We start from the raw sequence: 17438 nt of genomic DNA, 5'->3' as shown, positions 1-17438 counted from the left end.
AACTATCGCCTCCCTTGCGCATTTTTATAATGGTGCATATTATTGTCTAGTTTGCTCTGATATTTCACCTTTCTCCTTCATATAGCTTTTTGCAGTTGCCTGTTGTTGGATTTTCAAAGCTACCCAATTATCTAACTTCCTACTCACTATTGCTACCTGAAGTCCATAACTTCCTTTGTCAGCCACGGTAGCCTAGCCCCGCCATTTGTGAACTACTACTGTGGGACATTATGACCTATTCTGTACATTATGAACTATTCCCAGAAACGTCAGCCACTTCTGCTTTGACGTCATCCCCACCAGTATCCTTCTCAAATCCACCTGGGGAATCACCTCTCTCATGCCTCTGTAATTCCCTTCATTCCATTGTGATACTATGCATGTGACCTATTGTGGTGAACTAGATATACCTGTCTGACTGCTCCTGTGGCTCCTCCCATAGACCGCTGTATAAAGGCGACGGTGGGCTGCTGCTCTCCCTCATTTTCCCCAGGATGTAGTGTTGTTTATTCTTCCAGTCAATAAAGGCGATATCTCGCTTCCTAAGTCTCAGCGTGAGTTATTGATGGTGCATCACCTATGCTTCTCCCTCACAGATTGCAGTAGGAATTCAATCAGTATGGTCACTGCCTTCTGATGGTTCCTTTACATTAACCTCCCTAATAAGAGCTGAGTTATTGCACAACACCCAATCTAAGATAGTAGTTCCACGAGTAGGCTCAACAATCAGTTGCTCTAAAAATCCATTTCGTAAGCATTCAATACATTCCCTCTGTTGTGATCTCACACCAATCTGACTTTCCCAATTCTCCTGCAGATTGAAGCCACCCACTTTTTTTACAAAGGAGAGAACGTGTTTTGGAAGCTGAAAAGCCTGAAGGTGAACACACCAGGGTGCGGAAAGAGGTAGCTGAAGAGATTATGAAGGCATTATAGTCATAGAATACTACAGCACAGAAAAATCTTGTCCGTGCTAAAGCATTAATCTGCCGAATTCAAACAACTTCCACCTGGACCATAGCCCTCCTCATCCATGGACATAGGCAAACTTCTCTTAAAGGTTGAAATCGTCCCTGCCACTTGCTCTGGCAGCTCGTTGCACACTCTCCAACGACTCTGAATGAAGAAGCTCCCCCTAAGTTTTCTCTTAAAGTAATGAGTAATGATCTATCACGAATCACTAGATTTTGGAACGGTTCTGGCAAACTGGAAAGTTGCAAACCACACTCCACTCTTTAAGAAGTGAGAGAGGGCAGAAGAAAATTATAGGACAGTTAGTCTGACCTCAGTGGTCAGGAATATGTTGGAGTGTATTAAGGGTGTGTGTTTTTGGGTACTGTAATTGGGGACGCATGATGAAGTAGGCCAAAGTCAGCAGGATACCTTTAAAGGAAATTGTATCTGACAAATCACTTGCAATACTTTGAGGAAGCAACAGGCAAGATAGATAAAGCAGAAGCAGTGGATGTATTTTGCTTGGATTTTCGGATGATGACCTGTCAAGAATCACTTGCTTCTGGCATGGTCCCGGAGGACAGGAAGATTGCAAATGACAATCGACTATTTGAGAAGGGAGGAAGGCAGAGGAAAGCAAATCATAGTCCAGTTAGCCTCACCTCATGCTGGGGAAGTGTTTGAGTCTATTATTAGAGATGAGGTTTTGGGGTACTCGGAGACTAATGATAAAATAAGTCAAAGCCAGCATAGCTTCTGTACAGGGAAATCTTGCCTGACAAATCTGTTAGAGTTCTTCGAGGAAGTCATAAGCATGATGGACAACCGAGAGGCAGTGGATATAATTTACTTGGGTTTTCAGAAGGCATCTGATAAGGTGTCACACATGAGACTGTTTAACAGGATAAAAATCAGTAGATATACTGGCATGGATGGGAGGAATGGCTAACAGCCAAGAGGGAGCGAGTGGGAATTAAAGGAGCCTTTTCTGGTTGGCTAGCAGTGACTAGTGGTCTTCATGGGGCAGTAGTCTGTCCGCTGCTTTTCAAATTATTTGTCAATGATTTGGATAATGGAATTGCTGGCTTTGTGTCAAGGTATGCGGATGATTCAAAGATAGATGGAGGCGCTATTAGTGCTAGGGAAGCAATGCGACTGCAGCAGGACAGACAAATTTGAAGAATGGGCAAAAACTGAGAGAGGGAGAGTAGTGAAGGAAGAAACTTCTTGGGATATAATGACAAACAGACAGACATACTTTATTGATCCTGAGGGAAATTTGGTTTTGTTACAGTCGCACCAACCAAGAATAGTGTAGAAATATAGCAATATAAAATCATAAATATTTAAATAATAATAAGTAAATTATGCCAAGTGGAAATTAGTCCAACACCAGCCTATTGGCTCAGGGTGTCTGACACTCCGAGGGAGGTGTTGTAAAGTTTGATAGGCACAGGTAGGAATGACTTCCTATGAAACTCAGTGTTGCATCTCGGTGGAATGAGTCTCTGGCTGAATGTACTCCTGTGCCTAACCAGTACATTATGGAGTGGATGGGAGACATTGTCCAAGATGGCATGCAACTTGGACAGCATCCTCCTTTCAGACAGCACTATCAGAGAGTTCAGTTCCATCCCCACAACATAACTGGCTTTACGAATGAGTTTGTTAATTTTGTTGGTGTCTGCTACCCTCAGCCTGCTGCCCCAGCACACAACAGCAAACAGGATAGCACTGGCCACTACAGACTCGTAGAACATCCTCGGCATCGTTCGGCAGATGTTAAAGGACCTCAGTCTCCTCATGATATAGAGACGGCTCTGACCCTTCTTGTAGACAGCCTCAGTGTTCTTTGACCAGTCCAGTTTATTTTCAATTCATATCCCCAGGTATTTGCAATCCTCCACCATGTCCATACTGACCCCTTGAATGGAAACAGGGGTCACCGGTGCCTTAGCTCTCCTCAGGTCCACCACCAGCTCCTTAGTCTTTTTCACTTTAAGCTGTAGATGATTCTGTTCACACCATGTGACAAAGTTTCCCACCGTAGCCCTGTACTCAGCCTCATCTGCGGTGCTGATGCATCCAGCTATGGCAGAGTCATCAGAAAACTTCTGAAAATTTCCTTAACGATTCTCGAAAGATCATTGCTAATGCATTCATATCTCTTCAGCCATCTCTGGTTGGAGTACCACCTGGTCCAGGTGACCTATTTACCTTCAGACCATCTGTTTCCCAAGAACCATCTCCCAGGTAACATAACTTTAAACATTCTGACCACTAACATTTGGGACTTCCATATTCCTGCAAGTGTCTTCGACAGATAAGAGTGATGCACAATACTTATTCAGTTCATCTGCCATCACCTTACACCCCCACCCCATTACTACCTCTCCAGCATCATTTTTCAGAGGTTTGATATTCACTTCAGCCTCTCGTTTACACTATTACCTGAAGAAAAAATTGTTATCCCCTTTAATATTGCTGCCTAGCTCATCGATTTATTCCATCTTTTCCTTCTCAATTATTTTAGTTGCATTCTGTTTGTTCTTAAAAGCTTCCCAATCATCTAGCTTCCTAGTAATTTTTGCTCTAAGCCATCTCTTTGGTTTTTATGTTGTCTTTGGTTTCTCTTATCAGCCACAGTTTTGTCACCTTACCTTTAGAATACTACTTCCTCTTTGTGATGTGTATATCCTTGCCTTCCGAATTGCTTCCAGAAATTCCAGCCATTGCTGCTCTGTTTTCAACCTTGCCTGTGTTCTTTTCAAATCAATTTTGACCAATTTTTCTCTCATGCCTCTCTAATTCTCTGTATTCCACATCTGACTTTAGCTTCTCCTTCTCTAATGTCGGGGAAATTTGATCACATTAAGATCCCTTGCCCCTGAGGGTTCTTTGAACCTGAGTAACCTAATTAATTCCAGTTCATTACAACACCCAATCCAGAATAGCTGATCCCCAAGTGGCCTCAAACACGAGCTGCTCCAAAAAGCATCTCATAGGCATTCTAGGAGTACTTCCTCTTGAGACCAACACCATCCTAATTTTCCGAATCACCTACATGACAATCCCCCATAACATTGCCCTTTTGACACGCATTTTCTATCTCCCATTCTGATTTGTGGACCACATACTTACTACTGTTTGGAGGTCTCTATACAATTCCCATCAGGGATTTTTTTTTTACAATTGCTGTTTCTTAATTCTACCCACAGATTCTACAACTCCCAACACTATGCCATCTCTTTCTAATGATTTTATTGAATATTTTAACAACAGGGCCACACAACCCCATGGCCAGCTTGTTCCTGGCTTGTTCTTTCAAGAAACATGTAAGTATCTGGGAAACAAGAGGACCTGAAGATGCTAGAAATCTAGAGTAATACACACAATGTGCTGGAGGGGCTCAGCATGTCAGGCAGCATCTAATGATGGGAATCAAATTTTTGGGCCAAGACCCCTTATCAGGACTCTTGATACCCACGTATCTGGAATATCAAGAAGCTAAGAAAATAGGAAGTAATGCAAAATAGGAAAACCTTTGAAAAATTTAGTTCAAGGCTTTAAAAAAACCTGTCAGAGCTCAATAGTTAACAAACACAACAAAGGCAATAAACACTTCCATCAACACTGACATTGAATTATTTTTTACAAAGATATCTTGGTCCCATTTCAATCAGTAGAATTTACAAAGATAAATAAGAACTTTAGAAAACTTTAGAAAAGACTATTTACACCCAAACCCACTTAGATTAACACCAGCTTGGACAGAACGAGGAAGAGATATAACACACATGATAAAAAATCACACAACAGTCAGATAAAACTAAGTATATATTTTCATCAAAAATGAACAGGATTCAGCACTCCATGTGTGTATATGCAATCGTGATAAGCAATACAGACCAGAAAACTTAAATGAAAGACCAACTCAGAAAAATGAATTACCACTATGGAAGAAAGCATTAACCATTGGAATGAGTATGACCCTCCATGGGAGACATCCCAACAATCTGAGCAGATCAGATGTTGACAAAGAAGCATCGAGCACTCCACTGAGAGTTCGAGACTTCTTCCCACAAACAGAGGGGTTCCTTGCAGAAATACAGGACAAGGTGGTTAACAAAATGAAAAAAAAAATCAAAAATACATGAAATACAAATAAAAAACAAAGCAGTAAGTGCAGAAAATGCCAAGAGAAACCAGACACAATCCAACACATTCCAGGATTCTGCAGTAGTTGAACTCAATCTGATCACTTGTGCAGGTACAATGAAGTTCTAAATATCATTCACCAACATCTTGCTTTAAAATACAAACTCATCAATGACCTCCATCACTTCATCGAGGCACCATAAATTCAAGCCTGATCCAGTTTTAGAGTTAAAATCTAACATTATATGATAATCAATACATTATGTCAGATAGGACAATTCATAATAATTATCTGGATATAATATTACAGGATAAATAAGCAGGAACAACTCGCTCAATAGATAAAACCATTCCCAACACACAAATGTTCCTTGACCAGTGAAGCACCTCACCACAGCTATTGTTTGTATTATCAGACAACCAAAAGATTTTCTCTGCCAATCAGCTTCCAAATGTTGCTACTGTGTCATTCGTTGCCACGTCCTGCTGAATCCCTTCTCCTGATCATACATTCTTACACCAACCATCATCCAGAGCCCCAAACTCTGCCCTGTGCAGACCCGCCTCTGGCTTCTGACCCTGCTTCGTTTCCCATTCTGCTTTCAGTCTTTGGAGGACAGTGGTGTTATCTTAAGAAGCAGGGAAAATTGCACATAATGTGGAAATGAGCCCTGAATAAGGAGATTAACTACGAATGGCATTCTTCCTCAGTCCAGAAATTAGAGGGCCAAGGGACATCTCAGACAGAACTGCAGTCAGCTCGACTTCTTCAGTCTGCAGAAAATTCAAGGGAAACCTCTTCACCCACAGAGTGGTGACTGTTTGGAACCCATCACAACAGGGAGAGCGAGAGGGGAACAAAAGGGGAGGATTTAAAAGGACTGTCGTGGAACAGAATCACTGGCCGGGTCCAGCAGGCCTGAGTTGACTCACACTAGGTGTGTTATAAATTCACTAAGTACTGGAGACAGAGTTTAAAATAAACTGATTTATTTGTCTCAGATCCAGAACATTAAACTCCAGTCCCATTAAAAGTGAATGTGCAACAGAAGAAACTCCTCCCATTCCCAGTGACCAGGGTGCAGAACTGGGTGTGGTGAGCAGCAGCAATAATTGCAGAGTTCAACACTGACAGTCACTCTCGAAATTGCATTCAGCAACGGTGATGGACAAATCTCCAGCATGCAGCTCATTGAAACTTTCTTCCCAGTGTGAACCCGGTAGTGTGTCACAAGTGTAACATGCTGTAAGGTTTCACTACTGCTACAGTTACATTACTGCTAATGTAATGGCCTCTATGTAATTTTTCACTGCTGAGGTAAAGGTTTCTATGTAGCAGCATTGTTTAGGTTACAACTAGAGATAAAAGGGTTTGGAGTGCAAGGCTATCCAATGACAGCAATGTTCTTTCTTGTGAGTCTGAAAGAGAGATTTTCGTGGTCTTTTGATGGGGAGAGATGAGAAAACTCGAATGGTGAGAGTGAGCCCTTTCTCTTTTCTTTTGGTTTATTTCACTAACTATATCGTCAAAGTAAGAATTATAAAGCTCAATTGTTTAATCACTATTGTGTACCATTTGTTATTTCGAGGTACTGATTTGTAACAGGGGTCATCACATAGCACCCACCCAAACAAGATTCCTTATATTTGGCTGGGCCAGGGGTCTATCACCCCCTATATAAATCTGCTAGCCAAAGCAAGAGTTACATGAGGTTTAATGACTGAGTAAATTGCTTCCGACATTCACAGCAGGTGAACGGCCTCTCACCAGTGTGAACTCAATGATGCACATTTGGTTGATTTGACTGAAAGAATCTCTTCCGAAAGTCTGAGCTGGTGATCGGCCTCTACCCAGTGTGAAATTGCTGGTGTCTCCATAGTTAAGATGACCGACTGAATCCTTTCCCACAGTCTCAGCATATGAATGGCCTCTCCCCAGTGTGAACTCGCTGATGTACCTTCAGCTTAGATGAACAAGTGAATCCCTTCCCACAGTCTGAGCAGGTGAACGGCCTCTCCCCAGTGTGAACTCGCTGATGTAACTTCAGTTTAGATGAACAAGTGAATCCCTTCCCACAGTCCAAGCAGGTGAATGGCCTCTCCCCAGTGTGAACTGACTGGTGTGCCTTTAGTGTGTATGACTGAGTGAATCCCTTCCCACAGTCTGAGCAGGTGAAAGGCCTCTCCCCAGTGTGAACTGACTGGTGCCTCAGTAGCTGCGATGACAAAGTGAATCCCTTCCCACAGTCTGAGCAGGTGAACGGCCTCTCCCCAGTGTGAACTCTCTGATGTACCTTTAGTTGGGATGAGCAAGTGAATCCCTTCCCACAGTCTGAGCAGGTGAATGGCCTCTCTCCAGTGTGAACTCTCTGATGTACCATCAGTTTAAATGAGCAAGTAAATCCTTTCCCACAGTCCGAGCAATTGAATGGCTGCTCCCCAGTGTGAACTCTCTGATGTACCTTCAGTTGGGATGAGCAAGTGAATCCTTTTCCACAGTCCAAGCAGGTGAATGGTCGCTCCCCGGTGTGAACTCGTCGATGTACCTTCAGTTGGGATGAGCAAGTGAATCCTTTCCCACAGTCCAAGCAGGTGAAAGGCCACTCCCCGGTGTGAACTCGCTGGTGTACCAGTAGTTCGGATGACCGAGTGAATCCCTTCCCACAATCTGAGCAGGTGAACGGCCTCTCCCCAGTGTGAACTCGCTGGTGTACCAGTAGTTCGGATGACCGAGTGAATCCTTTCCCACAGACGGAGCAGGTGAACGGTCTCTCACCTGTGTGACCTCTCTGATGTACCTTCAGTTGGGATGAGCAAGTGAATCCCTTCCCACAGTCCGAGCAGGTGAATGGCCTCTCCCCAGTGTGAACTCGCTGATGTACCTTCAGTTTAGATGACTGAGTGAATCCCTTCCCACAGTCTGAGCAGGTGAACGGCCACTCCCCAGTGTGAACTCGCTGGTGTACCTTCAGTTGGGATGAGCAAGTGAATGTCTTCCCACAGTCCAAGCAGGTGAACGGCCTCTCACCAGTGTGAACTCGCTGATGTACCATCAGTTTAGATGAACAAGTGAATCCCTTCCAACAGACTGAGCAGGTGAATGGCCGCTCCCCAGTGTGAACTCTCTGATGCACCTTCAGTTGAGAGCATTCATTGAATCCCTTCCCACAGTCCGAGCAGGAGAATGGCCTCTCGCCAGTGTGAACTCGCTGATGTACCTTCAGTTTAGATGACCGAATGAATCCCTTCCCACATTCTGAGCAGGTGAACGGCCTTTCTCCAGTGTGAACTGACTGGTGAGCCATTAGTCAGATGACTAAGTGAATCCTTCCCCACAAATTCAGCAGGTGACCAGCCTCTGTGCAGTGTGAACTGACTGGTGTGTCCACAGGTGGGATGAACGACTGAATCCCTTCTCACACACAGAATAGCTGAATAGCTTTGCTGAGTGTGAATTCGCTGATGTACCTTCAGTTGAGATGACCAAGTGAATCCGTCCACACTGTCTGAGCCGATGAACGGGTTCCCCCTGTGTAAAATGACTGGTATGTCAGTCAGTCAGATGATGGAGTATATCGCTCCACATATTCAGAGTAGGAAGGATGATCAATTGAATCCCTTGCTCCACTTCTTAAATATCTGGACAGAGACATCAAAACTGGTGTGTTGTGTTCAAGATTCCTGCAGATTCCTGCATTCCTTTTCATTTTTAACCTGTAAAAAGATTTATAAAATCCATCAATGGGTGTAGGACAACATTTCAGATAAGATCACTTGATTTGCTAAGGTGTGATCTGGCATCACACTGTTACAGTGAGTTTCAACCCAAGTTGCAGTGAGAAGTCATCTTCTAACTTGGCACAATGCTGGTATCTCTGATGCTCTTCCTGTCTCTGTAAGAATGGGGCATTTCTGCCATCTCCAATATGTGACCTGGCTCAGTTTGTCTCTGTCCATTGGTATTCCCTGTTCCCACTGAGCTGCATGGGTGCCTGGCCCCACAGTAACTGAAACACTCTGGGAATAATACTCTGGCTATCCACACGATCAATGCCACTCAACAGCTTATACACCTAAAAAAAACTCTAAACATAAACAAGGAAATTATACATTGTTTTGAGGATTTGTTGGAAGTATACAAAATTATGAGTGTATGAGGGTAAATGCAAGCAGGTTTTCCACTGAGGTTGGGTGGGATGAGAACCAGAGGATCATGGGTAAGAGGGAAGGTGAAAATTTAATGGAAACATTTGGAAAAGATCTTTACTGTAATGGTCATGAGAGAGTGGAATGAGATGCCAGCACGTGGTGAAAATGAGCTTTATTTCAGCATTTAAAAGAAGTTTGGATGGGAGCCTGGATGGTAGGGGTATGGAGGGTGATGGTCCCGGTGCAGGTAGTTGCATAAGGCAGCTTAAATCTTTTTTCAGCATTGGCACAATGGGCCAAATAACCTGTTTTCAAACTGAACTTCTCCATGATTCTATGACAGAGAAGCTGGCCAAACTTGTTTGGAAGGGAAAAGTTAGGACTGACATTGGATCAGCAATGGCTGGAGTTTCTGGGAGCAATGCAGGAACTGAGTGATCGATACATCTCAAAGAAGTGGAAGCATGGGAAATGCAGGATGACACAACAGTGGCTAAAATAAGAAGCCAAAGCCAACATAAGAGCCAACGAGAGGGCAAACAAAAGAGCAAAAACTATTGGGAAGCTTTTAGAAACCAACAGAAGATGACTAAAAAATAAGTCAAATGAACTCAGGGCATGAAATTATGATATTATAGTCATCAATGAGTCTTGGTAGCACCCAACAGTCTGAGGCATTTAGAGGAACACAATATCTCTTGGAAACCAATGTTGCCTGCACCAGTTACACTTCAACATTTATTTCAACAAGCACATACACACTCTACATTCCCAAAACTTCACCTGAACAACTGCCACTTACCAAGTACTCCTTTGCCAGAAAACAGCCTGTCCCAAGCCACACTTGTCAGATCCTTTCTGATACCATCAAAATTGACCATTCTCCAACTTCGAATCTCAACCCATGGTCCAGACCTCTCTTTTTCCATATTTACTTTTAACCTCATGGCCTTATGATCACTAGATACAAAGTGTTCTCATACACTAATTTCTGTCACTAGTCCTGGATCATTTCCTAATACCTTTTTGCATACTTCTATGTCTGGAATTCTATGTGCTGATTAAGGGCATATTTGATAAACTCTACCCCATTTAGTCCTTTTACATTATGGGAGTCTCAGTCAATATTTGGAAAGTTAAAATCACTTACTGAATCAACCTTTGTTTCTTGGCATAGTCGGTGATTTCTCTACAAATTTGTTCCTCTCAATCCCTCAGACTGTTGGGTGCAACCAAGTCCCAGTAATGGCTACAATATCGTAATTCCCTGTCCTGAGCTCATCTGGCTTTCCTATGATAATTCTTGCATTGTGATATACACAGCTCAGGTCAGTCTTCACACCATGCTCAACCTCTTGATTGATGACTTTGTCTGAGGTCTGAACAACATCTGTCCGGTGTCAAAACAAACTCTCTGGGACAGCTTCTTCCACCAGTCTACCAGACTTTAATTCAATGCTGAAAGGATTGTATTTCTGTGTAATATTGACTGTGCTGTTGTACATACAATTTATTGTAAATTACTATAAATTACACATTGCACATGTAGATGGAGATGCAACATAAAGATTTGTACTCCTCATGTATATGAAGGATATAAGTAAGAAAATCAATTCAATTCACCCTCTCCAGTATCTGTTCTGGCATTCTGGCCCATACCCCTTGAAACTTTAGTTTAACCCCTAACCCCCCCCCCCCCACACCCCACTAGCAGTAGCAAGCCTCACCCCTAGGCTATTAGTCCCCTTCTAGTTCTGTGTTCCCCTCACTAACAAATCGTGTATCACCACTTTGACATTCCACTGCCAGCTAATTCCCTCCAACACTTTCTAAAGTGGTCCATCTATTGTTGTGGGGGATGGCCACAAAAGTACTCTACAATGGCTATTTAACATCGTTCCCCTTCCTGACTTTCACCCAGTTTCCTGTGTCCTGCAACCTGGGTGTAACACCTCTCTTCATGTCATACCTATCACGCCCTCTGAATCCCGGATGATCTGGAATTCATCCATTTCCAGTTCCAACTCCTTAAAGTGCAGGTTTACAAGCTGCAGCTGGGTGCACATCTTGTAGGTGAGGGTGTCAGGGACACTGGAGGTCACTTCACTTTCCCACCAGTCCCTTCTGATTTGTGAAGACCAATGTGTGCAAAAATCTTATGCTGTGCAATTTTGACCCAGTGACAGCAGCATATGCACACTGAATTTTATATAGAGAGATATTCATTTTAACAATGTCAATAAGAACTTCTATCTCCTGTGGGTTTGATCGAGTTCATCTGCACTCTCACACAACCTATGTAGCAGGCCTATAGTGGATAATTAAGGATTTTCTCGTCAGAGCATTTGGACACCATCCATATGGGATTTGCTTGCAAAGCAACGCTTTAAACAGTCAAATTTCCAAATATCACTCCACTTCTTCCCACATGCAAAATTTCCAGCAACTTTTGCATCACTACAATACATGCAGGTAACACCAGTTTTTTTATTGTACATAAATATTCCCTCTGAACCTTCCCCCAGGTGATAGATGGTGGTGAATTCATTGATGGCAATGCCAATGAATGTGAAGGGAAGGGCAATAGTCTGTCTCACTGGAGTCTGGCACATTTGTGATGTGAAAGCTACATGATGCCCAGGGCAAAGGTGTTTGATATCATTATGTACCAAGAGGAAATGGGACAAAACATGTTCTCACAGGTAGAAAAGTCCAGAGCAAGAGGAAATAGAACAAGCAACACACACAAAATGCTGGAGGAACTCAGCAGGCCAGGCTAAATCTATGTAAGAGTACTAATGCTGAGTTCCTCTGGCATTTTGTGTGTGTTGCTTTGATTTCCAGCATCTGCAGATTTTCTCTTGTTTTTGATTATATAGGCATCCGCTAGTCTCATGAGACCATGGATTTGTGCCTTGGAAGGTTTCCAGGGTGCAGGCCTGGGCAGGGTTGTATGGGAGACCAGCAGCTGCCCATGCTTCAAGTCTCCCCTCTCCACGCCCCCGATGTTGTCCAAGGGCATTAGGACCCATACAGCTTGGCACCGGTGTCGTCGCAGAGTGATGTGTTGTTAAGTGCATTGCTCAAGGACACAACGCGCTGCCTCAGCTGAGGCCCGAACTAGTGACCTTCAGATCACTTGGCCACGCGCCAAGTGGATAAGTGTTTGTAATTGCAGGTAGAACAAAGGTGATTTTCTCAACTGGTGATGGCAACGATTTTGTTCCCTTTCTCCGAGTTCCCAATCCTTGCATTCAGAAAGCTGGAGCTCAGCTCTGTCTGAGAGATCCATCGGCTCCCATTCCCTCATCAGACGGAAGTTCCCCGGGGCTGGTGTACGGGTCGTGGGGCTGGAGAGATGGAAGAGGGCAGGACTGTCCCGGGATTGCGGGGTGTAATGTTCGGAACTCAGAGCAATTGTCCCGAGGTCGGAGTTTAAGATAATATCACGAAGAATCGCTCTTACCTGCTTCCGACATTTTCCGAGGCTTTTTGTGTACTGCGCGCATGCGTGATATCCGGAGACCGCTGCAGCCCTGACGCCTGCGCATTTGATCGGTGCTTCACGGGTAATCACGCTGCAGTTAAAAGTTTCTGCATGTACTGGTTCAATGTCCATACCTCAGTTTTTTTCTGTGTGTATAGAAAACTCAGTAGCTGTTTTAATGCAGAAAGCGGCTCCCATAAGAAGATAATCAATATCAACGTGTATCTAATGGCAAAGTAAAATCCTCTTACAAATGCAGAAATGCAGACAAGACATTCTGCAGTTGCTGGAAATACAGAGACGTACACACACACAATGCTGGAGGAGCTCTGCAGTTCAGGCAGCAACTAAGCAGAGGAGTACACAGACTCGGCATGCTGAAGTGAGTCGGCCTAAACGTTGTCCATTTATTCCTCTCCACATTTGCTGCCTGATCTGTTGATTTCCACCAGTATTTTGCAGAAATTAACCACGCTTTTTCGGTCAACCGGTTTCCAAATGTTTCTAATCTTTCATTTTTAGCCACATCCTGCTGGTCTGATTCCTCCTCCTCCTCGTAAACTCCAGACCCCATCTCTCTCTGGAGCCCCAAAGCCCTGACTCAGTCTGGCAACTCTTTGGTTTCTGACTCTGCTCCATCGTAGCTCGTGTCTTCTGTCAGACTTTAGAGGTGCATTGTGTTACAAGACCGCTGGCTCGTTTAAAGACAGAGGCTGATCAGAGTCCTGACGAAGGGTCTCGGCCCGAAACGTCGACAGTGCTTCACCCTATAGATGCTGCCTGGCCTGCTGTGTTCCACCAGCATTTTGTGTGTGTTGTTTGAGGTTCGTTCACTGTGAGAGGCGGGACTATGACGTCAGAGACAAGGGGCGGCAGCCTGCGAGAGAGAGAGACAGAGAGAGAGACAGAGAGAGAGAGAGAGAGAGGGAGAGGGAGAGGGAGAGGGAGAGAGAGAGAGAGAGAAGCTGTTGGAACTTCAGCTTCTCACTGCTACGAGTTGGAGCTCTTCCATGCCCAGAAGGTCGGGTTGATCATCGGCACGCAGTGTACAACGGATGTGTGTCTGTCACTTCGTATAATCCATACGTGTGGATTTGTTGGAGTATCCCGTGGTATCACTTCTGTTGGCCCTTACCTGGAATCGGGGTGTTCTGTGGTAACCACTTGAAGACGATATTCCTGTCACTGTCACCTGGTGATATTTCGAAGTGGATTTCGGAACGAATCAACGGATAAGATCTTCGGCGACAGTTATTTCGTTTACCCAGCGTGGAATGTGTGTGGAATTCTGCGTAATTGCCTTCTCTCTACATGTTCGTGTGGATTTACAAATCTCTCCTCTCACTCACTTATTCCGTGGATTACTGAACTTTTCTACTTTACCATCGTAAGACTTTAAACATTGTTTCCCAAGCTTGATAGTTGATGGTGGAGGAAGGGAAGCCCCTTTGTTTAAAAAAGGAAGACATCTCCTTCGTCCTGGAACGAAAAGCCTCATCCTGAGAGCAGATGCGGCGGAGACGGAGGAATTGTTAGAAGGGGATAGCATTTTTGTAAGAGACAGGGTGCGAAGATGGGAAGCTACAGTCCAGGTAGCTGTGAGAGTCTGTAGGTTTATAGTAGATATCAGTAGATAAGCCGTCTCTAGAGATGGAGACAAAAAGATCAAGAAAGGGGAGGGAGGTGTCAGAAATGGACCAGGTAAATTTGAGGGCAGGGTGAAAATTGGAGGCAAAGTTAATGAAGTCAACGGGCTCAGCATGCGTGCAGGAGGCAGTGCCAATGCAGTCGTCTATGTAGCGAAGGAAAAGAGGGGGACGGATGCCCATATAGGCTTGGAAAATGAACTGTTCCACAAAGCCAACAAAAAGGTAGGCATAACTGCGACCCATGCCGGTGCCCATGGCTACGCCTTTGGTTTGGAGGAAGTGGGAGGAGCCAAAGGAGAAATTATTGAGAGTAAGAATTAATTCCTGTTGTGTTTGTGATTCCCAATCACAAATCCTTTGACTTTTCTACACTGCTAAAAGTTTACAAAAGCACGTCAGTGGGTGAAGGGCAACATTTCAACTGAGGTAATTTTAGGCCCCATGGTGCCTTCTGATAAAAAGCACTGTCACAGCTCAAAATAGTTTGGAGGAACAAGACTTTATCTTCTAACTGGCCACAGTTCCGGCATCAGGCACAATATTAAACTCTCTGCTTCCGTCTGTATCAAAATGGATCATTGCTCCCCTTCGTCAGTCTGTGGCCTGGCTCAGTTTGTCTGTCTCCTTCGCTTTCTGAGCATGCGCGACACACCTACTGAGATCACATTTTATTTACACGGCTGTGACTAGAGACTTTCAGATTATTATGTCCCTCCTGGTATCTATCGGTGGTAAAGTCAGAGTCAGCAATGGTATTGAACCTCAGGATTAGGTGATTAGGCTTTTTCGTTGGAGATCGATAAACTGCCGGTAGTGTGTGGCTGGATGAGAGGGTCGTTTTCAGACTGGAAGGAGGCAGCGTTTGGAGAATCCCAGAGATCAGTCCCTGACCACAGTTGTTCACAGTTTAATGTCTTGGCGGAGGCAGCGAGATATGAGATGTCCCAGTCTGCTGGTGACGCAGAAAGAGTGGAGTTGGGGTAGGGGAGGCTATTCATATGAAATTTCGTAGCTTTGCAATCAGTACATAGTGCACTGTGGGGCTGCAGTGGCGGGTTCCATTGCTGGGATCAGTGCACAGTCAAAGTGGGCTATGAGGATTTTGTGAATAAAGCGCCATTCTCCAATTTAGAATCTCCAGCCGCGGAGCAAGCCTATCGTTTGTACATTTATATTGTATTTATGGCATTGTGATAACCAGATACTATAGCCCTCCACAACCTCCCTATCTGGTCCTTTCAATATTCGACTTCATTCGTAAGTTTGGCCACAGGGCCATCAATACTTTCATCCGATGCATTGACATAGAACGTAAACAGAAACGTTGCCAACATAGAACGTAAACAGAAACGTTACCCCTGTGGACCTCTGGGGTAGTAATCTCAGGATTGCTGCCTGCACCACGTGCTAGCGACGAAAGAATAGCATGATCAGGCGTATTAATGTGTGGCTGAGAGACTAGTGTAGGGGGCAGGGCTTCAGATTCCTGGATCATTGGAGCCTCTTCCGGGGGAGGTACGACCAGTACAAAAAGGACGGGTTACACCTGAATACAAAGGGGTGCAATATCCTAGCAGCCATATTGAATAAAGCTGTTAGTGAGGGTTCAAACGAATTTGACAGAGAGATGGGAACCGGAGTGATTGGGCAGAGGGAGGGGAAAACAGAAATAAATCAAAGATGGCGTGTAACAGAGATTATAGAAAGAACAGTCAGGAGATGAAGCTTAATCAAAACCAATGGCATGAGTTACAGGGCATTAGAGTCAACGTGCAATTAAAACAGAAAGCAACAAATGCTGGACTGAGTGTTGTATTTGAAAGCACGCAGCATCAGGAATAAAATGGACACTCTTGAAATCCAGCTACAGATTGGCAAACATGACGCTGTAGCTATCTGTGAGACTTGGCTAAAGAGTGGCTGCCATTGGGAGCTGGAAGTCCAACGATGTACTGTGTATCTGAAAGAGAGGTGAGTAGGCACAGGAAGTGATGTGGCCCTGTGTACAGTATTAAATCATTGGAAGGAGATGACATATGATTGGATGGTAGAGTCTCTATGGGTTGAATTAAGAGCAGGGATGCGATGGTGCAGGTCCGTAAGGCACTCGTGAGATGACACATTGTGTGCAGTTTTGGGATCCTTATTTCAGAAATGATATACTGGCATTGGAGAGGGTTCAGAGAAGATTCACTAGAATTATTCCAGCAATATTCATTATTCCATATGAGAAGGGTCTGACAGTTCATGGGTTGTGTCCCCTGGAGTTCAGGAGAATAATAGGGATCTCATAGAAATATTCTGAATGTTAAAAGGCCTTTACAGATTAGATATGGCAAAGTAAATTTCCAATGGTAGGGGATACTAGGACAAGAGGGCATGTCTTCAGCATTGAAGGACGTCCATTTGGAATAGAGATGCGGATAAATTACTTCTCTCAGTGGGTGGTAAATCTGTGGAATTTGTGGCCATGAGTGGCTGTGGAGCCAAGTCATTGGGTGTATTTAAGGCAGAGATAGATAGCTTCTTGATTAGCCAGCGCATCAAAGGGTATGGGGTGAAGTCAGAGGAGTGGAGATGAGTTTTTTTTATTTTATATTTTATTTTTTATTTTTTATTTTCCTGAGCTTCTCATCAATGTGAACAGTTCAGTTAAGCTTTGCTCCAGAATTTCCACAATTAAGAGTTTAGTTCAGTTTTTATGTTTCTTTTTGCACTACTTATATAATTTAACGATTTAATATATATATTATTGTAATTCATAGCTGTTAAAATCTATTGTTATGAATTAGGTTCTCCTGTTGCCGCAGAGACAACAGATTTCAGGACATATGCCGGTGCTATTAAACCAGATTCTGATATTGATATGGGAGACCCACCACCGGTCACCTGATCCCAGTTACCGCAGATCGTAATGCGAGATTGAAGCCTTTTCCGTTTATTTGCATTCCTCAGAAATTACAACAGTCAGTTAAGTTTCCTTCTGAGTTTCCAAAGCAGGAGCTCAGTCTGTCTAATGTTTCCACACAATTAAAATGGGG

The 17438-nt window shown here is 43.9% G+C and overlaps 1 protein-coding gene across 1 annotated transcript; it reads right to left on the bottom strand.

The window, feature by feature from the left end:
* Positions 1–4773: 4773 nt before the first annotated feature.
* On the bottom strand, positions 4774–12783 carry LOC140723776 (uncharacterized). Its single transcript, XM_073038309.1, has 2 exons — positions 12728–12783; positions 4774–8826 (listed from the first exon to the last, which is right to left on the bottom strand). Exon 2 carries the CDS (start codon positions 8415–8417, stop codon positions 7026–7028), a length of 1392 nt encoding a protein of 463 aa, XP_072894410.1. The 5' UTR covers positions 8418–8826; positions 12728–12783; the 3' UTR covers positions 4774–7025.
* Between the last annotated feature and the right edge of the window lie 4655 nt (positions 12784–17438).

This window comes from Hemitrygon akajei, unplaced genomic scaffold, assembly GCF_048418815.1.
Source record: "Hemitrygon akajei unplaced genomic scaffold, sHemAka1.3 Scf000135, whole genome shotgun sequence".
Lineage (NCBI taxonomy): Eukaryota > Metazoa > Chordata > Chondrichthyes > Myliobatiformes > Dasyatidae > Hemitrygon > Hemitrygon akajei.
This window is presented reverse-complemented; position numbering and strand designations above follow the sequence as displayed.